Source organism: Cibotium barometz, chromosome 19, assembly GCF_041138505.1.
Source record: "Cibotium barometz isolate CiBa-2024 chromosome 19, ASM4113850v1, whole genome shotgun sequence".
NCBI classification, from domain to species: domain Eukaryota; kingdom Viridiplantae; phylum Streptophyta; class Polypodiopsida; order Cyatheales; family Cibotiaceae; genus Cibotium; species Cibotium barometz.
Window position 1 is genome coordinate 42650770 of NC_141064.1, and position 24214 is coordinate 42674983.

At 42.4% G+C, this 24214-nt stretch overlaps 1 protein-coding gene across 2 annotated transcripts in view; it reads left to right on the top strand.

Annotated features, from left to right (window-relative positions):
* The first annotated feature begins 8274 nt into the window (after window positions 1–8274).
* Window positions 8275–24214, top strand: part of LOC147628623 (transcription factor GTE6-like) — a 28294-nt gene continuing 12354 nt past the window's right edge. For both annotated transcript variants that reach the window (XM_086813815.1, XM_086813816.1), the window contains exon 1: window positions 8275–8544. In XM_086813815.1, the coding sequence (XP_086669941.1) occupies window positions 8407–8544 (138 nt within the window). In that variant the 5' untranslated portion in view covers window positions 8275–8406. The remainder of the gene's footprint in view (window positions 8545–24214) is intronic.

Here is a 24214-nt window from a genome sequence, read left to right on the forward strand (position 1 = left end):
CTTCTTGGAAACCCTTGTGCTGCTAACCAAGTTACTCCATGTTCTTTTGAGTATCTCTTCTCTATAATCTTCAAAGATATACAGGGACTCTAGTTTGCATCTCCACAACAAAGTTGACCTACATGAGACACTCTCCACTGTAGTCTTCACTCACCTCTCTTTCTCTGGTGGTCGCTAGCCACAACTCAACTAGGACAGTCCCTTCAAAAAACTCAATTGTCCTTCTTGACCCCTGTCACACTGCCTTCCTTCCTTCTAGATTGTTGCACCACCCATCTCCTTTGTTCACCGACATTGTTTCTATTTTGGTTTCTCACACATGCTACTCTACTTGGCCACGCAACGGTCATCCTAATGTTTCAAACCAAACTCCACGATTTATTATTTGTTGGGGGTTTGAGATAGGCACATCCTTTTAGCATATTCTTTGAACATGAAAAAACCTATCAACGTGAGCCTATGTGATGACATGAGCCATTTTTTAAGGGTAATAACATGAGCCAAGGTGATGATGTGGCAACGTGAGCCAATTTTTTAAATGATTTTTTTTGGGTGATGATGTGGCAATGTGAGCTTATATGATGATGTGGCAAGGTGAACCTATATATAATGACATGGCCATGTAAGCCTTTTTTAGAAAAAAATTCCAAGTTTTTTTGTGAGTGGAACTTTTCTCCTAAGGAGGGGAGGGGTGTTTCAAAATTTAGGGGGAGAATTTTAAAGGATCTAAGGGGGAGAAAAATAAAAAGGGGGATGTTTGTCTGTGGGCATTTGTATGTGCTATGTGCTCATAGGTGTATATGTGTGTTTTTAGTTTTTGGTTATTTTTTAAGTTTTCTTTTGGGTTTAAAGTTTTTTATCATTCCCAAGTATATGTGTATGTAAAATTAATAGGAAGTGCTATGTTATATAGATACATCACGGTTTTAAGGTTTTGGCTTACCGTGTTGCCTCGTTGAACAAAGGTGGAGAATCCATTGACAAAAGCCTTAACGTCACTACCATCGACTTTGCTCTGATGCACTTGATTAAGCTTTGTCTTTCCATTTCCAGCTATGGTGAATAGGTATTGTGGGGTCATGGTGATCTTCTTGAGTCTTAAGCCTAAGGAGTGGTAGTTTATAGGGGGAGGGTTTTTGTGTGGAAATTTTCTTTTAGTGAGGGGATGTTTCACAATTTAGGGTGTGCGGGGGGGGGGGGGGGTGTGTGTGTGTGTGGAAATTTTCTCCTAGGGAGGGGTGTCTCACAATTTAGGGGGAGAAAAATTAAAAGGGCCTACAAAGGGGTAGTTTATAGGGGGAGGGTTGAGTGTGTATACATGTATATATGTGCTATGTGCTCGTTAGGTGCATATATGTGTTTTTAATTTTTTGTCATTTTTTACTTTTGATTTGAGTTTCAAGTTTTTTTTAAATCATTCCCAGGTATATGTGTGTGCAATTAATAGGAAGTTCTTTTGGTCATTTTTTAGTTTTGATTTGAGTTTCAAGTTTTTTTCTAAAATCATTCCTAGGTATATGCACACGTACAATTAGTAGGAAGTTAATAGGAAGTTCTATGTTACATAGCACTTCCTATTATTAATAGGAAGTGCTGTGTTATAATTAATAAGAAGTGTTATGTTACATAGATACAACGGGGTTTTACTTACCATATGGCCTCACTAAACAAAGGTAGAGATTCACTTGCCCATCCATAATGAAAGCCTTGACGTCACTGCCATCAACTTTGTCGACGCACTTGATTAAGCTTTGTCTTTCCATTTTCTAACTGGCAATTTGGTGTTGCGATGTGGTGCGCATAGGTGTTATGGGATCATGTGGTGATCTTCTTGATTCTTGGGGTTACTCGAGAGCACCATGAAAGCGTGTGCATAGTCCTCTTTTGGGTTTGGCACCATGGGTAGCTCTTCTTAGGACCACTGCACGAGCAAGGTCCCTCTTGCAAGTCGAAGTCTGTAGGCTCTTCTGACTTTTTTGAAGGTGGTGTTAGCACATGAGTTGTGGGTGGAGGCCACTAATCTCCATTCCTTCTTAAGCTTTGGGTTTGGCATTGCAAGCATGGCTTTGTGTCTCCACACCCACTTAGGTTCAATGTTAAAGGGTGCGATTGTGGTGGGGATCTGGGCATGGGTTTTCTTGACTTTAAAACCCAAATGTGGGGGTTCCCTTTGTAGAATCCTTGTGATTCTAACAATTTTGGTGGGATCCAATGAATTTTGAGGTGGTACTAGGTGCTAAGGCTGTTGATTGGATCTTTTTAGTTTTAGGGTTTGTGTAGACAGAGATTATTGGGACCCAAATGAGCGGTTTTGCTTCGTAGAAGCCTTCGGCTTCTAGCAATTTAATAGGGATCCAATGTGTCTTGAGGTTTGGGTAAAACTCTATTGCTGGGGGTTCCAACTTGGCAGATATCTAGTACTCACGGTTGGGCTTTGGGCCAAATGGTGGCTGTTGTGCTAGGGCCTTGTATGGGCATTGTACTTTCCCTAGCTAGCCAAGGTACGCTTGGGTACCCATTCTTTCTTGGTAACCTCCCTCTAAAGGGTTATTGAGTTTGAAGTTTAGGGGATGGTCTTCATCTGTGTCGAGGAGGATTAGGATCTCCATAATGGTTTGAGGGGGTGGTTGACGTGACGAGGGGAGAGTGTTATGTAGTGTTAGAGGTTACCTAATGTAGTGGCTTGAGGACGAGGCTTGGGATGTTGATAGGTTTGGGGTAACCTCATCCACTAAGGGTAACCATTTTGAAGGGGAGCTCAAGCATTGTAATCCTTCTTTGCCAATTAACAATGCACTCTATGGTTGTGATTCATCCCCTCAAGCATTGTAATCCTTCTTTGCCAACTAACAATGCACTCTATGGTTGTGATTCATCCCCTCCCCAAGGATGATTCTCTCTTTCAATGTACCTGCTTGTTGCAGGGGGGCCACATAAAACTTGCATGATGCTCTCTTTCAATGTACCTGCTTGTTGCAGGGGGGGCACATAAAACTTGCATGATGCATGTTTAGATCTAATTATGAGCTCCACTTCAAAACAATCGACGATCATATATTAGGAATTATTTACCATAGTAATGGGTCATGTGAATGGTGTGAGGGGTGGGTGTGGCTTAATGAAGTCCACCTCTCCTAAGACAACACATTGTGACTAGGGGGGCCATGCAGCTAGGTGGTATTTTTTAAGGGAACTCTAACTTAAGACAAGTATGTTCCACCATTGGTTCTATTTCAAATGCGTCAACAACAAGCACGAACATAGATGTGATTTTGGCACTGTGCAAACCTTGTCTCAAGCTTCTACTATAGAAGAGTATCCATAGTTGCAAGAACGTGAATCTAGTCCTCAGAGTGGGTAGGATTTTAGAGGAGCTCATATTCTTGGTCCTCATCTTCACCATCCAACATCTTGTTACAAGCTCTATAGATATTAATCGACGTGGTGTGAGCTTCTACGTTGCATTTTCATATCAACTTGTATAAGACTCATTAGCGAGAATGTCTCAACCAATGGATGAGTCTTCCCTATTTTCAAGTTTATTTTCAAGGATTGGTTACCCTTGTGTATGTAAATGTGATTAATTTTGTAATGAAGTAGGTTTGGGTGCACATGCACATAGGGTAATAGGGCCTATGCACTTGGGCTTAGGGACATTTACATGTGTACTTTTAGAGTACCCTATATGAGGCATAGGGCTCATGGACATTGTACCCTTTTTTGATCATATTCACTCTATAGACATTCATGTCTTCTTGGTGCAATCCACCCTTGTCGTGCTTCAAGTAAACAAGCACACATTTAGCTTCCATGGCCTTCTTGGCTATTGCCCTCAGATGGTGACCCACACCCATGTTGTCACTGCATACTTTGAGTGGCCAACCCTAGTTTCTTGCAATGGTATCAGTGCCCTTGGCTTAGGTCCTTGCTTCGGGAGTGATTAGTGTTAATAATTTTTGAAATTGATTTTCACACAGTTTTCAGATTTGCTATTTTCTTGTTTAATAGGATTACCAAGAGATTTTTGTTAATCATTTTTGAATTTGTATTAAACACTATTTTTTGAACCCTAATCCAATTTATTATTTGGTTCTTGAACTTCTTGATCTTCTTGGTCTTGATTTTCTTAATTTTTGAATTAAGATTTAGAGAGATTTTTGCAACCAAAATTGAGAGATTTTCTTGCATTATCTTGCTTAAAGAGCTTACAGTTCCAATTATTAATCCATTAAGCCTCTATTTCTGTTCTATTTTTTAAAATCTTGGAGATTCTTGGAGCAGATTTACAAGAAGCCTGGTTTCTTAAGCAGTTTTGCAGAAAATTTCATTGCACTTTCAAAGATTGCTGTGCAGTTTCAGATTTCTGTGCAGATTATTGTGCAAAGTGCATATTGTTGTGTGCAGAACAGAATTTTGGTGTGTAGATTATTATAACAATTGCAGATTCTGTGCAAAAAGTTGAAGATTACTGTGTAGAACAGAGTTCTGGTGCAAATTACTATAAGAGTTGCAGATTCTATGCAAAAAATTGAAGATTATTCCAGTTCCTTAAAGTTTGTGCAGTTTCTTGAAGTTTGTGCAAAGTTTTATATAACTGTGCAGAGCTCCTTGAAATAGTGACAGTCAGTGCAAAGATCATGAAGAAAATCCATAAAAATATAGTGCAGAGTGAAGAAAAGAACTTAAGTGTTTTAAGCAAGATTGGTACAAAACTTTACATCAGAGTGATCTTTACCCTAAACTTCATTCTATTCTTGATTTTCTTATTTCTGTTCAAGAAAAGTGTCCAACAAGTTGATCTTTGCAAGAAAGTTTGTAAGAAAGTTTAAAGGTATAACAATCCCTCTCAGAACTGAACTGAGGTCATTGGCAAGCCAATGTGTTACCATATACACCAAGGGATTCTACTACTATACATCAGAGTTGCAGGAATTGATAAATCTTGCTAGATATTCACCAACGAGTCAAACAGTTCTGAATCTTTCTGCAATCAAGGCAGTTGCAAGCAAATCTTGATGAATGTTTAGCAAGAGTGGTGTGAATCAGTCCAAGATTGACAAATTTAGAGATAGTTTGAATGCATGCATGAAGAAACCAATGAAATGCATCTATGCAAACAGTTGAATCCATGTATGATGAACAAATGTGTACACAGTTACATGTATGCATGGAAACAACAACAGCTAAGGTGTCACATGTAGCCAAAACAATGAAAGCAATACATGCAAAGCTTATGGGTTACATGCAAGCATGACAGGATCAAGCATGCTACAAAAAAACAGCCTCCAACAGCCATTTTGGAAAGGGATGAAGAATTACATGCATTTCACAGTTATCACTCACAACATGAACTGAATCAAGAAATTTACAAGCAGTTAACAGAGTACATGCATAGTGATTAAAGTTCTCTGCAATAAGATACTACCAAACAATTTCATGCTTCATTACCTACAAGGATTCATACCAAACAATTTCATGCTTCATTACCTACAAGGATTCATACCAATTTCATGCTTCATTACCTACAAGGATTCATACCAATTAACTAGCAGCAAGATACCAATTAACACACAGAGGCAAACGAGCAGTCCTGCAAACACACAGAGGAAAAGCATCCGATTATAGCAGCCCTCGTGCAAACACACAAAGGCAAACAAGCAGTCGTGCAAATGGCCATTTCACGGCACGTAGAGACGGCTGCCAACAGACCGGCAAAGCACTTGATTGCTATTAAGAGCCCTTGTGTAAACACCGTTTCACAGCACGCAGAGACGGCTGCAACAGCCCGGCAAACCAATAGAGGAGGAGTTCGAACAAGAATAGAGAACAAAGAAGGAGCCATGCATGGAGAAAAGAAAAATGAGGGTTTAAAGACCCTTAGGGTTTTGTCTTAGCTTCACACCATGGGAATCCTTAGGGTTTTACTTGTGTCCACACTTTCCTTCCATCATACCTATTAGCGGGTACTTATACTTTTGGACACTTTATTTGGTTTGTCCACCCTACCACTCATACCCTTCCATTCTATCTCATTGGCCATTTCATTCAGGCTTTCAAAGAGTGTTCACACATACATATTGGGTAATTGTTCACATGTGGGTGGTGTGTCACACGCGTTGATGTTTTATTTGGGATTGTTCACATGCTTTGATCCTTTAGGAGACATTTTTCACACATGCATTTCGGCTTTTGTCCAGTATATTTTTAGTTATTTTTTACACCTCACCCCTAGTCATTGGGCGTTCACGTGCACACTTTGGGCCACTTTTGTATATTTTGGGCGTTCACGTGCACACTTTGGGTCATTTAGTGTATTTTGAGCATTCACATGTGCATTTTAGTCCTTGTTCATGCACATTTAGAGGTGTTTCTACACTTAGGGCTTTGGTGGGTCGACATGAGTTCCCATTACTACTTCTACCCCACCTATGATCACCATGCTACCCACCATCCTCGTGTCGTCGACATCACTATGTCTCCATCCCAGACCCTGATCATGCGATATCTGCTCGTATCCTATCATTCTGGCTTCATTGCCATTATCTTTATTTGCCATTTCTTCAGGTGAGGAGTTACATATCATTTGCCGAGTTCATACATACATTTGGCACATCGCGGCTTCGACCTCTAGATCCTTCTTCATCGACATCATGCTATGATGACACATCATATTCATGTCACATATGGATGTTTGAGCTTCGGATGTTATTACCTAGCCAATGTAGACATTTATTTGATGAGGAGGATGTTTGTGCTAGATGGTCCAGACGTTCTACACATGGTGATTTTGTTGAGGATCTATGTGGATATCTTTACATGGATGGTTCGGCATTGATTGCATGGGAGGATGTATGTGGGGATTTGATTGAGTGCCCTACATTTGTGAGCAGTGATGATTATATACCTAAGGATTGGTATCATCATGACATGCATTCAGTGGATGATGAGGTGGATAGTGATGATGATCATCATGTTGATGATGATATTAATATTGGTATCATCATGACATGCATTCAGTGGATGATGAGGTGGATAGCGATGACGATCATCATGTTGATGATATTGATGTTGATACTTGTATACATGGTCATGGTCATACACATACATGTGATGCCTTCACACAGACAGCTCAGGTAGCCGTGTGCTAGCTTATGGCTTGCAGAGCTCACATGTTGACTTATGTCTATTTTTTCACTGGACGGGCTTACGTTTTCTAACCCGAGGGATGGTTTAGCCTGGTTTTTATAGTTTTTTGAGTTTTTTTTAGACTTGATGGGGAGTGATTAAGGTTTATAATCCTAGTTTATGTTTTTAATTGATTTCGGTTGATTTTTAAGCTACCAACATGTATAAAAAATAGTGAAAATAGGACGCCCAAGCACTTTATAAATAAAACACAACAATTCTCACATCCAAAGCTCCAAAACCATATGTTTTTTTAAGTGTGGCCTCCTATTTAACACCCGGTAATATTGGGTGATCTAATAGCTTGGAATGGATGGAAAAATGGAGGTAAACCCCTAGGCTAGTCCCCGTTTAGCACCAAATATGGTCCACGGGCATACTGGTAAACCTTGTAGCCCATGCACGACACTTGCATTACTCACACAAGGGCTTTTGTAGTTCACAAGCACATCTTGTATATGTAGGCACTCATAATAGCATGACACCTTCACCAAGCCTCATCATTGACAACCTTCACCAAGCCTCATCAATGACAACCATCCAGTTGTAATTTTGGATTGGGGGCTATGGTGGGTGAAATGGTGTGACCCATCACTGCCTGGATCCCCTTCGAATGTCTAGGAACCTCTTAGATCAATATAAGCTCCTTTCAGTCTCCACTCGCCTCTTCTTTGACTATCTTCACCATCACAACAAAAATCTTACCACCAAAGATGTAACAAGCAACAATCTCTGGTACCACCATGAGATTTGAGAACCATACATTGCCGTGCCCAAGACTTTTAGCTTGCCCGTTTTACTGTAAAAGCATTTCATCTTACCCAAAATACTATCTTTTGTAAGATAACACATTGGACATGGCCTTACCCTATATTTAATGCCAAATAGGGAAGTCACACACTTCATGTATATACTTGCTTAAGGCTAGAAATAGTGGCCCTAAACCATTTTTAAGCAATCATTCCCTTGCATTAGAACCTTGTGCTTCATTGCATAGATTGATGGTTTGCTTGCTTAAATAGGATTAAGTGGAAGTTTCCACTTTTCTCTTCTTGGCTCCATGTAGACGGGTATTTGAAGAGAAAGTGGAGTAGAATATTAACGCCTGGGCAAATTTCAAAAACATAAGTGTATTACATAAATAACTTTTCTGAGCCGCACACTACTACACAGAGGAAGCAGAAGAAGAAGAAGAAAAAAAGAACAGGAAAAAGCACAGCAATGACCGGCCTACTGCTCGACATTCCTCCGTCTACAAACGGCCATGGCGATGGAGGAGGAGATGAGGAATTGCTTCTGGAAGACCCAAAGATGGAGATCAGAAGACAAATAGAAGACCTGACGTCGAAAATTGAAGAGGTGACCCTTCTCTACTACATATCTCTTAGGTTGGTTATGGGGTTTCTCTGAGGTTCTCATTAGCTACGACCTGAATGTTTAGGTCTCTGATTAGCTTAGAGTGCTTGGGGTTTCTGATGATTTTGTTCAGGGTTCTGATTAGTTAGGGTTTCTGAGTTTCTGATGATCTTGTCAGTGTTTTGTTAATTTGGGCTGTTTGGGGTCTGTGATGATCTTGGACATCTTAGGGTTCTAGCACAGTAGCCCGTTTTACCGTTATCGTAGAGGCAGTAATTACTGCATACAATTATGCGTGTCTGAGTTAGACCATTGCATATATGAGTGCATGTATGCGTGTGCAAGTATGTATATGCATTAGTGCATGCATGTACACATATGTGCAGGTATGTATGTATGCATACGTGCATCATGTTTGTATATATATATATGTACTGTGTTTGGAAGTATGTACTGGAGTATTGAGGAGAGTGACAAAAATCTGTTGGTGTCTGAAACAGAGCGGTGTACATGAAGGTATACATATAAGGTGTGTGTGTGTGTGTGTGCGCGCGCGCGGTGTAAGATTTCTGTGTCTTAGCTGGCAAGTGTTTCTACCTTTTCAAAGGTTGAACCCAGGCTGCTTATTTTTTGCAATGCTGGAACTCAAGTTCTTGTCCCCATGCAGAGAGGAGTCTTTCCAGTAGGCGATAAAACTAACATTCAAAGTGGTTTTTTGAAGAGATTTTTATGCGACGTTGATTATATATCATATAATGCTTAGTTGCTTTTAGATAGTAATGAGATTTCAAACAGTGGATATGCACTCTGATTTCTGTTTTCAAGCTATTCTTTGGTTGTAATTTTGCTTTTGTTATGGTATATTTAGTGTAATGTGTCTTCTAGGGCTCTTTCAACACCTTTGAAGACCAGCATGATTGAAACCTTTTGAAAACCTGAAGGCATTGATTTGCTTAAATGTACTTGTCACGTGCACACACGTGGATGTGGCCAGTCCTAGCTAATCTCTAAATAGGCAGCAGTTTTAGGGTAGATTTAGGGCACTGGCGGGCTCAGGCAGGGAAGAAGCAGCAAGGCCACTAGCATTAGGCTTCAGGAAGCTGGCCCACAGCAGGTATTCAGAGATAGCCTTTTGGTCTAGAATTCAGTCCTCTTTTGGAAGGCTAAAGGTCATGTAAATTGTACAGCAGTATACGTCTTTTGTACCACATCAATATGCTGAAAATACAGTTCATCTTTGTCTTCTCTCGACCAGAACGGGAGAAGAGGAGGACATTGCTCGCTGCCAGAACACGTACTTTCTTTTGGAGAAGCTTGAGCGAGAAGGCATCATGTCGTCTAATCATTGCTATTGCATTAGTGTTCCTAATCAGGAGACTTAGGGCTGGATCAAGTACAACAAGGCTTCACATTGGTATTAGAGCATTCAGGCTCAACCATCTAAGGACTAAGCTGTCCCAAGAAAGGTGCACTAATCCATGTAATAATGCAGCTAGGGTAGCATTTATGAGGTGTTGGCTGCAGGCAAAACCAGAGGAAAGCATTCCTTGGAAGTTGGTGTTCAAAGGAGCATATTGTTGGCTCTTAGATCAGTTCCAAAGGTGGAGCATTAGGCATGATCATTCTCGCCAGGTGACCATAGCTGTGTTGAGGGAAAGGGATTGTTGGCATGGGGACAAAGCGGAAGAGATGCACAGCTCTCAAACCAGACTTGGAGTGGAATCAGAGGAATGACGAGGTTTTTAGTCAAAGTACAAAGTCAATAGTCTAGGGAGGAATGATGATAGGTTTCCAACCCATCATCAAGTTTAGTAGGATGGAATGTCACGTGCACACACGTGGACATGGCCAGTCCTAACTAATTCCTAAATAGCCAGCAGCTTTAGGGTACCAGTAGGCTCAGGTAGGGAAGAAGTAACAAGTCCATAAGCATTAGGCTTGAGGAAGTTGGCCGATAGCATGTGCTCAGATATGGGTATCTACTATCACGAGAGTAGACTTATTTTGTCTCGTTTATTTTGGGATATTATGATTTTTGGACTTATGGGATTGTTTTTGTCTCGCCCATTTATTTTGGGACATGATTATGATATATGGACTTATGGGACTGTTTTTGTCTTGCCCATTTATTTTGGGACATGATTATGATATCTGGACTTATGGGACTGTTTTTGTCTTGCCCATTTATTTTGGGACATGATTATGATATTTGGACTTCTGGGACTGTTTTGTCTCGTCTAGTTATTTGGGACATGATGTTGATATTGGTTATCAAGATTTATTTAGTCTCGCCCATTTATTTGGGAGATGGATTCTTTCAGTTATATTGGATTTTTGAGACTGTCTCGTCTCACCCACTTGATGGGACATGATTATATCTTGGATATATAGCTTGAAGCTTAAAGTTAAGGACAACTTTTAAGAAACTGGGGAGGATGTCCCCAATGTGGACATTTCCGAGTATAAAAGGGGTTTGGTGGACTTCACGATGTCTAATATTTGGAAAGTAGAAGCTTTGAGAATGGGGGATTAATCTTGAATATAAAGATCACACTCCTAAAATCTAGGAGGATAATATTTTTGGACAACTCCGAATGGATTTTTTTTTTGCTTCATTACATCCTTAAGCTAGGCAAATGAGAGGGCTTGCTTAAGCACTTTTGATAGAATGTCTACGAGTTGAGATATTTTTAGAGATGAAGTTTATGGGAGAAACCATCTCTTAAATTGGGACATGTGGCAAGACTATGAATCAAAGTGAGACAAATGTCCTCACACTTGTCACCTCAGCTCTACACTTGTCATTATAGATTTTACTTGCCATTCTGGCTCATGAGAGCCCCAAATCTATAAATGGAGTTCTATCTCTTAATTTGGCAGGCTCTATTGATGCAAACTAGCCTCTATCACGTTAGCAACTCTTCTCTATTCTTGGTGGTTCTCTACTCCAAGGTTATACCATCGCTATAGGCTGCCCTATTGTTGATTGCTCTCTCTCTCTCTCTCTCTCTCTCTCTCTCTCTCTCTCTCTCTCTCTCTGGCTGCCCATGAAGCACACTGATAGTTGGGGAGTGTTTGAAGGCTTCCATCGCGAAGAAATATTGAAGGTAAGGGTATTTAATTATTGTATTTTGATTTCCAACCATTGTACTTACTATACCAGCCCTTGTACTTGCTATACCATTCACTGTACTTGTTGCACCAACCATTGTACTTACCGTACTTGCTATACCAATCACTGTACCTACTGTACTGCCATTGTATCTACTTAACTAGTTGTATTGCAGAGTTTTCTCTATCACATATGACACCTTGAAGACCCGTGGTGATGGGGAAGATTAGTACCCTCATGAGAAGAGGTGGTTTACACACATTCATGGTATTTTGGAGCTTCTTTTGATGGGCCCGTGTGTATGGTGGAATTATGGTTGTATATGAATAATTCGGTATCTCTTGTGGGGAGAGTAAGGCCCTCAAAGCTTGTTCATGATATTTTTCTCCTTGGGTATTAAATTTCTCCAAGAGGGGGGGGAGGGGGGATCAACCCATTTTGGCCTCTATGCGGTGTCAAATGTGGACATCTCTCTTTTTGAGTTTTGGGGAATAAAGTGGCATATGTCTAAGGGTGTGGCCCATTTAAGTGTTTAATTGCATTAATGGTCGAGTGTTTTGTGAAACCCCCTTCTGTCGGCCCACTTGGAGTTACATAGCTTCAGCTTCATAGAAACCTGATTGATCTTCTTTAGAATGGGAAAGGGTATGAAGCTCTGAAACGATAACTTTGGGCATCGCTTGTCCATCTGTTTCAACCTTTGCTTCATAATCCATAGATATATTCAATCTCCTTTCGGAAAATCACCTCTTATGTCCTTGTTGTCGTGTCGAGTCTAGGCCTCTTGTGCTTTAGCCAACCTGTCTTTAACAGACTCCAAAATCTCCTGGTAAGATTCCGTCAATCTGTTAGCTTCATGCACTGAGGATAACGTCTTAGTCAAAAAAGACTGGAACGGTCTTCCAAGAGCTGCCTCATATGGAGTCTTGCCAATAGCTGATGAAAAAGAGTGAAAATTATTCCCACTTATCTTGGTGGTCGTGGACATAACACTCGAGCATGTCGGACACCAATCGATTGTAAATCTCGGTTTGTCCGTTCACCTGGCCATGAAATGCACTGGAAAAATTCAACGTAGTCCTAAAGTTATCAAATAATGCCCTCAAAAAATGAGTGGTAAACTTGGCATCATGATTTGGCACAATGGTTCTAGCCATGCCACCTACGGGATACCATGCCTCATGAAGAATCTACCAATATCCTCAATGGTAATTGTTACATGCGGAAGCTTTGGGAGTCTTCTTTCAGCCCTAAATACATCCTGGAACATGCTGAAGCGAAAACGCAAGCAGAAGAGAGAGAGAGAGAGAGCTAGCTGAGAATTCAGTATATCATATAGTACAAAAAGGAGGTAGAAATCCCACAGCCATAGGCTGCCTTGATAAGCTAGTAAATTACCTAAACTAATCCTAGTTCTAGGACCTAGTCCCAAGCTAGGGCTAAATGAAGAAAACAATGAGCACTATTGCTATTTATAAGCCTTGTGGTGACCAAGTGAACTGGTCGACTGTTGGTCGGCTAGCTCCTGGACAAAATAAATCACATGCTGCAGCTGACATGACCTACTCTCTTTTGTGTACTGGCCGACAGCATCCATGTCCACTACTGGTCAATCCCCTTTGCCAAAACAGCAAACAATGCTCCAAATCTATGGTTCTAATAAGTCTTTAGCTTGTTGCCTCTTGAGGACTAGCTTTGAAGTATGCCTGTGCATGTCTTGCACATGACAGTAACATTAGCCCTGCAAGGAATAAGCATAACAAACTTGCTAAAACGATCAACAATTGTCAAACACTGTGTATTACGCTTTCTTGGAGTCGAGATAGATTCATCACAAAATCCAGAGATATATCGTGGAAAGGTCCTTTGAGAATAGGCAATGTAACAACCCTATCTTCTTCCCGCGAGGAGCTTTCACCTTTTGACAGATCAAACAGTGGTGCACATGTGTGAACACGTCTTGCCTCATTCTAGGCCAATAAAATTGCTGCTCTTAACGTCTTCAATGTCGAGTTTATGCCCCTATGATCGCTAGTAATGGCATCATGGGCATCATGGAGAAGTGTTGCTGAAATTGTTTCAATACATAGAGGCGACGTTTGTAGAAATGCCAACCGTCGCGTATCAAGAAGTGGCATCCAATGCTTGTTGCCACTGAGTATTGAATTTCATGGAATCCGCGTTCTTGTGCTTCATCTTGTCTAGTCCTGTATAAGCGAGATCCATCCGTGTGGATTGGATGTGGGACACGGTTCCTTTCGTGCTCAAGTCATCAGCCACTGGGTTGGCCTTACCTGGAAGATACGTGATTATTCCACCCACTTGTTGGAAGATCTGGCTCCAACAGTGTTAACGGTCACTCCAATTTGCGCTTAGCATCGTCTAAAGCCAAAGCAAAGCCTGGTGATCTGTGCGAACCTCAAAGTTGCGCCCATAGAGGAAATGCTTCCAATGCTTTAGGACCTATACCACCGCGCGGAGTCCCGATCATAGATTGCGTAGTTCTTTTCGGCTAGAATCAGCTTACAGGACATGTAAGCGACCGGATGTCCATTTTGTTGCAATAGGGATGTTACTTGCATTGGCGATAACTTGGAAAGTGTCTGTTAGAAGTCATCTCCTGTCTTTATTGAGACACTAGGGCCTTTGTTGTGGGTGTGCCCGCCCTTGTAGGTGTTCTCATTTTTCCTCACTCCTCGTATTTTTTCCCCATTTTTTCTATTTTTTCCGTGGCCTGGGTTGGGTGGCAGTCCTGTGGTGGTAGGAGGACCTTGATCTTGGCCGAGTGTACCTGTAGTACTCGATTTCAGTTTTGGTGCTGGCCGACTGTGATACAGGTCGTGGACACCCCGATGATATGGCCAACTGTTCCTTTCTGGCCGATTGGGTGTCTTTATGCAAGTCGTGGAGACGTAGGTCCTGTCGGCTGCCCTACAGTAGGCCGAGTGCTGTTTGGGGGCCATATAAAATGGCCCCACAGCCTCTTGCCATTCTTGTATTGTATTCGGGATCTTCTTGTGTATATATAATAGAGTTATACGCCTCTCTCTAAATCAGTCCATATATGGCAAAAATCAGCATCCAAATGATACAAATCACGCATAGCAGATAAGTCCCCATGAGAGGCCACTGAGACGGCAGCTACATAAGGCCTCTTGGATAATGCATCTGCCACCACATTTTTCTTTCCTGGAGTATGTACAATCTGAAAATGAAACATGGAAAGAAAGTTTGCCATGCTCATTTGCTTCTCCGAAAGCTTTGTTTGAGATAGAAAGTATCTCAAGCTTTGATGATCTGTCTTGACTACAAATTCAGCCCCAAGAAGATAATGTTTCCAAATCTTTAAGGCATGAATTACAGCTAAGAGCTCTTTCTCATAGATATCCATATGAAGCTCAGCATCATGCAAACGATGGCTCTCGTATGCCACTGCATGCCCTTCTTGATTTAGGACAGCTCCTATACAATCGCCACAAGCATCACATTCTACTACGAATGATTTGTGCAAGTCAGGAACAATTAACACAGGTCCACATATGATAGCATGCTTGAGCTGCAAGAAAGCATCCTGTTGTTTTGAAGTCCATTTGAAAGAGATTTTCTTCTTTGTGAGATCATGTAGAGAGGTGGCTATCATAGCAAAATGCCTTATGAAACGCCTATAATATGAACATAATCCCAGAAAACTACGTACTTGATGTACGTTTTGCAATTCTGGCCAATTTCGAATGGTCTCTATCTTTGCAGGATCCATTGTTACTCCATTCTTGGATACAATGTGACCCAAATAATTTTTCTCTGAAAGGAAGAACTCACTTTTCTTGGCATTAATGAAAAGTTTATGCTTCCGCAACTCGTCGAACACTGTGACCAAATGAATTCTATGTTCCTGCTCATTCTTGGAGAAAACCAAGATATCATCAAAGAATACTCCTGTGAATTTGTGATGGGGTCGGAATATCCTATCCATCATATGATTAAACGTTGCAGGAGCATTGGTGAGACCAAAGGGCATCACCAAAAATTCATATAATCCAAAGGCTGTCCTGAATGCAGTTTTATGGACATCTTGTGGCACCACTCGTATTTGGTGATAACCACTCTTCAAATCAAGTCGGCTGAAACAAGCCGAACCATCAAGCTTATCCAAAATGTCATCAATACGCGGAATTGGGAATCTGTTCTTGATGGTAAGCTTATTTAAGGCTCTATAGTCCACACACATGCGGAATGATCCGTCCTTCTTTTGAACAAGAAGTACAGGAGAGCAATAAGGTGAGGAACTAGGCTGAACCAAACCTTTGTCTAAAAGCTCATTTACCTGCTTCATGATCTCTTCTTGTTGTTTGGCACTCACTCGGTATGCGGGTTTGTTAGGTAGAGAATTACCTGGCACAAGATCTATGCGATGATCTTCGGGCCTTTGGGGAGGTAATTCACCCGGCAATGCATCAGCAAAACAGTCGTTGAATGCATGAAGAAAATTCAGCCTATCATAAGTCATAGCATCCACATTTTGATGACTTGTCACAATGCTATCACGAACAAAAACCAAAGACTCTTTTTCATTGCTTTATTAATTTGGATGTGAGATACAAGTGGGATGGAATCCCCTTCTTTGCCAGCATCAATGAAATGCATGCGGCCTCTATGGATAAAAGAAATCATGGTCTTGTATTCTTTGCGGGGCTCAAGCCTATGATGCCATGGCTTGCCCAACAATACATCACATCCATTTAGTGGTGCAACTAAGAAATGTCCATTATCAAGGTAGCCCTGGATATGTATGCGCAACTTCCCTATCAGTGGGGTAACCTGCACCTCTTTACCAACAAAAGCAGCTTCGGCTTCAATCTGAGGTCCCATGTTTTCAACCTCAATACCCAAGGCAGCTGCCGTTTGTATAGAGATGAAGTTATCGGTTGCACAGTCACATCAAACATGAATAAGGCGGGTTGATCCCTGATTTGACCCCAAGCCTTGCATACCATCCGCTCTTTTGCATCATGATTTGTGTTCCCCTGCACATCGGGAACTGCATGTACATTAGCCTTGGTTTGCTTGTCCTCGTGCTTTGGTTTGCGGTCAGGGCATTGTCGAAACATGTGCTCTTTGCTACCACAAGAAAAACATTTTTCCTCCTTGGCATATTGCTCTCTTTGCTTCGGGGTCAAACCAAATTTGTTCTTCTTTGGGCCTTGATCCTTAGATGAGGTATTTTCAGCTCTACCTCCCTTGTGGGTCTCCCGGAAGTTCTTTTTAGGTGGCTGTCCACCTTTTTGCAGATTTGGGACAGCCTTGTCTTTCCCCTTTGAACCGCCTTGATCCTGCTTAATTTTGAGCACCAATTGCTGCGTAGCAAGAGCAGAAGCTGTGAGCTGTTGCAAAGTATGTTTCGGGTGCAATTCAATGCCCGAACGATAAGCTGGTTGCAATCCAGAGGAAACTTCCTCTTTCTTTCATCCTCAGTGATTTGCATGAAAGGAGTTACCTCCAGCAACACTTTCCAAAACTTGTTGACATACTGTTGCACACTTTCATTTTCTCTTTGCTCAAGTCTGTCCCACTTTTGAGTGAGAGTTTGCTCCGCATTTGGTGGCATAAACTGAGCATAGAATCTGTCCTTAAACTCCTTCCAGGTGCAAATGGGGTCCTTGGTGATCTTTTCAGTGATCCACCAATGAGGAGCGGTCCCCTTCAAAAACATGCTAGCATGGCGTACTTTAGGCTTCTTAGTGAAGTCCTCATCGCTAAAAGCAATGTCAAACTGTGTCACAAATGCTAACACTTTGGAAGCATCATGCTCTCCATGAAAAACATCAAACTTAACAAACTTGTCACCTGCTTTAAATTCCTTGAGCTTTCTGGCATGAGGCTCATGGTCCTCTCTTTTTCTTTTCCCTTTATTCAGCCCTATCTGCATGGGCTCCATGGGCCATCATGAAAGTTTCATGAAACACGGTGGCATGTGCTCCACGAACCAGAGAATCAGATGCATGTGACTTTCGTGCATAAGGCAATGTCTCTCCATGAGACAACTCAGTAGGCAAAGCTTTTCTAGTGGCAGATCTGTCATCCCTACCATGGGATACATGTCTTGAATGCATGTGACCATCATGCCCTCCATGAGAGCACTAGCATACATATACCTGTCAGGCTTTGTGTCATGTGGAGAAGATGCATGACGAGAGGTGACTGTCACCTCTTCCTTTTTCATAAATGACCTCAACCTTTGAGATGCGGGATCACCATGCTTCAAGTGAGGTGGATTTCTGAATTTCAGCTCTCCGTCTTCCCCCTCTTTGATGTCACCTTTGCGGAGGAGGTAAGAAAGTGCCAACTCCCTTGGCTTCTTGCCTACTTCCCGTGCCATGGACTCAAAAGTCACATCTACCATTGCATCAGCTTTCGTTGCTTCAATGGCACTTTGCACATGGGGATGTTCATGCAAAAATTTTAGCTCTTGCTCTTGTGCCTGCAAAAGCTTTCTCATATGCTCCATTTCAGCCCTCATTGCATCAGGCTCTTCTTCTTGCATGACTGTCTTTCCTCGAGACAGTTGTCCCTTTGAATCACTATCATTTACCCTTTCAAGGGGCTTGTGCCTTCCTCATAGAGCATCAGAACCACGCGAGGCACTTGATGGGCCCCTCGAATTAGGCACTTCCAAAGGGTTGCCTTGGCTGCCCATTGTGTTAAGTGTGCTAGAAGCGGCATGTCCAATACACAGGTTTGTTTCCCCACTAAGAAGAGGGAAACAACTGTGCTTTGATACCAATGAAACCGATCCCGTCAAGTGGGAATAGACTCCGTTGGACACCCACACACGTAATAGCACAACTTAATATCACAATTTGAAATGGACAACTTAATAATAACTGAAATTCGAAATGAAATAGATGGACACCAGCACTGGGGCCGGAACGGGCCAGCCCCCCCCTCAATATATGATATATTATTGGGAGTATTTAACAAATACAATGCTCCATGGGTTCAAAGAACCAGATGATGTCCATGTACAAATGAATACAGTACCAAACAAAAGGCTCGAAGTAGATGTTCGAAGGAGAGCGACCACTTGAGTGGTCCAGTCTCTACGGTCCTATGCCTTCACTGGAATCCGCGGAGAGCGCCCCACTAGTGTTTCAGGACAACGCACAAACAGGCGCTCCCGTACTAACGCCTGGCTCTCCCGATCTCGGCACCTTTGGACCGTGGTTCTCCAAAAGCTTGGACTACCCGGCACCACCGCCTGTTGGAGAACATGCGCAGTAGATGGTCCCGGCTGTATCCCCCTTACGGGTGGGGTGGTCGTTCTTTTATGTATAGATTGGAGCGGTAGTAACATGACCACAGCTGGCCGGCTCCCCACGTTTGCATGGGTACAGCCAGGAGGTGAGAGGGGGTGTTAGAAGTCATCTCCTGTCTTTACTGAGACACCAGGGCCTTTGTTGTGGGTGTGCCTGCCCTTGTAGGTGTTGTTCTCCTTTTGTAGGTCCTGTCGGCTGCCCTACAGCAAGCCGACTGCTGTTTGGGGGCCATATAAAATGGCCCAACAGCCTCTTGCCATTCTTGTATTGTATTCGGGATCTTCTTGTGTATATATAATAGAGTTATATGTCTCTAAATCAGTCCATATATGGCAAAAATCAGCATCCAAATGATACAAATCACGCATAGCAGATAAGTCCCCATGAGAGGCCACTGAGACGGCAGCTACATAAGGCCTCCTGGATAATGCATCTGCCACCACATTTTTCTTTCCTGGAGTATGTACACTCTGAAAATGAAACATGGAAAGAAAGTTTGCCATTCTCATTTGCTTCTCCGAAAGCTTTGTTTGAGATAGAAAGTATCTCAAGCTTTGATGATCTGTCTTGACTACAAATTCAGCCCCAAGAAGATAATGTTTCCAAATCTTTAAGGCATGAATTACAGCTAAGAGCTCTTTCTCATAGATATCCATATGAAGCTCAGCATCATGCAAACGACGGCTCTCGTATGCAACTGCATGCCCTTCTTGATTTAGGACAGCTCCTATACAATCGCCACAAGCATCACATTCTACTACGAATGATTTGTGCAAGTCAGGAACAATTAACACAGGTCCACATATGATAGCATGCTTGAGCTGCAAGAAAGCATCCTGTTGTTTTGAAGTCCATTTGAAAGAGATTTTCTTCTTTGTGAGATCATGTAGAGAGGTGGCTATCATAGCAAAATGCCTTATGAAACGCCTATAATATGAACATAATCCCAAAAAACTACGTACTTGATGTACGTTTTGCAATTCTGGCCAATTTCGAATGGTCTCTATCTTTGCAGGATCCATTGTTACTCCATTCTTGGATACAATGTGACCCAAATAATGTATCTCTGAAAGGAAGAACTCACTTTTCTTGGCATTAATGAAAAGTTTATGCTTCCGTAACTCTTCGAACACTGTGACCAAATGAATTCTATGTTCCTGCTCATTCTTGGAGAAAACCAAGATATCATCAAAGAATACTCCTGTGAATTTGTGATGGAGTCGGAATATCCTATCCATCATATGATTAAACGTGGCAGGAGCATTGGTGAGACCAAAGGGCATCACCAAAAATTCATATAATCCAAAGGCTGTCCTGAATGCAGTTTTATGGACATCTTGTGGCACCACTCGATAACCACTCTTCAAATCAAGTCGGCTGAAACAAGCCGAACCATCAAGCTTATCCAAAATGTCATCAATACGCGGAATTGGGAATCTGTTCTTGATGGTAAGCTTATTTAAAGCTCTATAGTCCACACGCATGCGGAATGATCCGTCCTTCTTTTGAACAAGAAGTACAGGAGAGCAATAAGGTGAGGAACTAGGCTGAACCAAACCTTTGTCTAAAAGCTCATTTACCTGCTTCATGATCTCTTCTTGTTGTTTGGCACTCACTCGGTATGCGGGTTTGTTAGGTAGAGAATTACCTGGCACAAGATCTATGCGATGATCTTCGGGCCTTTGGGGAGGTAATTCACCCGGCAATGCATCAGCAAAACAGTCGTTGAATGCATGAAGAAAATTCAGCCTATCATAAGTCATAGCATCCACAATTTGATGACTTGGTACAAGCTTTATTAATTTGGATGTGAGATACAAGTGGGATGGAATCCCCTTCTTTGCCAGCATCAATGAAATGCATGCGGCCTCTATGCATAATAGAAATCATGTTGGTCTTGTATTCTTTGCGGGGCTCAAGCCTATGATGCCATGGCTTGCCCAACAATACATCACATCCATTTAGTGGTGCAACTAAGAAATGTCCATTATCAAGGTAGCCCTGGATATGTATGCGCAACTTCCCTATCAGTGGGGTAACCTGCACCTCTTTACCAACAAAAGCAGCTTCGGCTTCAATCTGAGGTCCCATGTTTTCAACCTCAATACCCAAGGCAGCTGCCGTTTGTATAGAGATGAAGTTATCGGTTGCACAGTCACATCAAACATGAATAAGGCGGGTTGATCCCTGATTTGACCCCAAGCCTTGCATACCATCCGCTCTTTTGCATCATGATTTGTGTTCCCCTGCACATCGGGAACTGCATGTACATTAGCCTTGGTTTGCTTGTCCTCGTGCTTTGGTTTGCGGTCAGGGCATTGTCGAAACATGTGCTCTTTGCTACCACAAGAAAAACATTTTTCCTCCTTGGCATATTGCTCTCTTTGCTCCGGGGTCAAATCAAATTTGTTCTTCTTTGGGCCTTGATCCTTAGATGAGGTATTTTCAGCTCTACCTCCCTTGTGGGTCTCCCGGAAGTTCTTTTTAGGTGGCTGTCCACCTTTTTGCAGATTTGGGACAGCCTTGTCTTTCCCCTTTGAACCGCCTTGATCCTGCTTAATTTTGAGCACCAATTGCTCCGTAGCAAGAGCAGAAGCTGTGAGCTGTTGCAAAGTATGTTTCGGGTGCAATTCAATGCCCGAACGATAAGCTGGTTGCAATCCAGAGCGAAACTTCCTCTTTCTTTCATCCTCAGTGATTTGCATGAAAGGAGTTTCCTCCAGCAACACTTTCCAAAACTTGTTGACATACTGTTGCACACTTTCATTATCTCTTTGCTCAAGTCTGTCCATCAGCTTTCGTTGCTTCAATGGCACTTTGCACATGGGGATGTTCATGCAAAAATTTTAGCTCTTGCTCTTGTGCCTGCAAAAGCTTTCTCATATGCTCCATTTCAGTCCTCATTGCATCAGGCTCTTCTTCTTGCATGACTGTCTTTCCTCGAGACAGTTGTCCCTTTGAATCACTATCATTTACCCTTTCAAGGGGCTTGTGCCTTCCTCATAGAGCATCAGAATCACGCGAGGCACTTGATGGGCCCCTCGAATTAGGCACTTCCAAAGGGTTGCCTTGGCTGCCCATTGTGTTAAGTGTGTTAGAAGCGGCATGTCCAATACACAGGTTTGTTTCCCCACTAAGAAGAAGGAAACAACTGTGCTCTGATTGAAGGTCCGGGAAAGGATTAGGGTTAGCACACAGTAGAGCAAACACACACACACAGTGAGAGAGAGAGTGAGTCGTGCAGCTCCTATGATTCTATACTAAAAATGAGGTACAATCCCACCACATAAAGGTGACCCTAAAAGATAAGGGTTCACATGGGCCGGCCATAAGTGTGCCGGGTGGACCAAATAACTAATAAACTGAACTAGAGTGAACTGGGGGAAAAAACCTCCACTAACTGAAGTAAAAAGTGCCCCAGTGGTCCTAGACTGATCACTAGCACTCCCGTGGGTGCATACAGACGTGTAAAACCCAACAAACCCCCCTGGAGTGATATGTGATCACTGTAAATATCAAGCACCAAGAGGCTGTAAGTGCAAGGCAGTGCGAAAAGCCTCGAACTTTTCTCTGGAAAGTGCCTTGGTGAAGATATCTGCCACATTCTGATCTGTAGGACAGAAGATCAGACTGATATCACCTGCATGGAGTCTCTCCCGAACAAAGTGATAGTGGATCTCGATGTGTTTCGTGCGAGCATGAAACACAGGATTCCTGGCCACTGCAATGGCACTCTGACTGTCACTGTAAATGGTAGTAGACTCCTCTACTAATACATCCATATCAGCCAATAACCTGCGTAGCCAAATGCACTCCACTGTAGTAGTGTATGCGGCTCTGTATTCTGCCTCACAAGATGAACTGGCAACTGTGGTTTGTTTCTTGCTTAACCATGAAATGCATGAAGAGCCAAGAAAGAAACAAAACCCACTCGTGGAACGGCGAGAGTCAAAATCACCTGCCCAATCTGAATCACTGTAAGCATGTAGAGGCATAGACCCCCCTGTGGCATACCATAGGCCAAAGGTCTTGGTGCCCTGCAAGTAACGGAATACACGCTTGACAGCCTGCCAATGTGACATATGTGGGCTGTGCATGAATCTGCTGAGCTGAGAGACTGCAAACTGAATATCTGGCCTCGTATTACACAAGTATATGAGGCAGCCCACAGCCTGTGCATAGGTGGTAACATCAAAAGAATCACTGTCATCATGGATGGACAGTTTCAGCCCCGTTTCCATAGGAGTGCTCATGGGCTTGCAATCCTGAAATTTAAACTTTCTCAGAAGTGTATCCACATACTGAGATTGCATCATACCAATACCCCTATCATTCTGCACAAACTGGATGCCCAAATAGTAATGTAAAGGCCCCAAATCAGACATGTCAAATGTCTGTTGCAATACCCTCTTGAAAGCTGCAATTTCATCGTCATGTGATCCCATAAGCAAGAGATCATCCACATATAGACTGATGATCAGCAGATATGTCAATGTTTTTTTAACATACAAAGTGGCTTCGGATGGACTATTCACAAAGCCCTGGTCAAGTAGGAAGGCATCTATCTTTGCATACCAAGCTCGAGGAGCTTGTTTCAAACCATACAAGGCCTTTTTCAACCTGCATACTTTGCCTTCATGACCATGTGCTGCAAAACCATGGGGTTGCTGTACATAAACTTCCTCCTCGAGGTCCCCATGCAAGAATGCAGTCTTGATGTCGAGTTGGTGAACAACCCAACCATGATGTGCACCCAATGCGGTTACACAACGAAGTGTTGTCATACGGGATGTAGGAGCAAAAGTCTCCTCATAATCAATGCCCTTTTTCTGAGCATAGCCCTTAGCTACGAGACGGGCTTTGTACCTGTCAATAGAGCCATCTGCGTGTCTCTTGATCTTGAAGACCCATTTGGTACCAATTGCTCTTTTGCCTTTGGGCAAATCAACTAAATCCCATGTGTGATTCTTTTCAATAGAATCAAACTCAGCCTGCATGGCTGTTTTCCAATGCACATTTTCACATGCATCCTCATAACTATCAGGCTCATCATCATCCTGTAAACTGGCTGCCATAACCATGTCAATGTCAATAACATCTGCATGCTCAAATGACCTTGTCTCTCTACGAGTGCGGCCAACAAGAGGTGCCTCAAGATGGCTGTCCTGCAAGGTACGAAGATACCATCTCGGTATCGGCCTTGCCCCCTGTGTTGCAACGGGTTCTTGAGGTACCATGTGCTGAATAT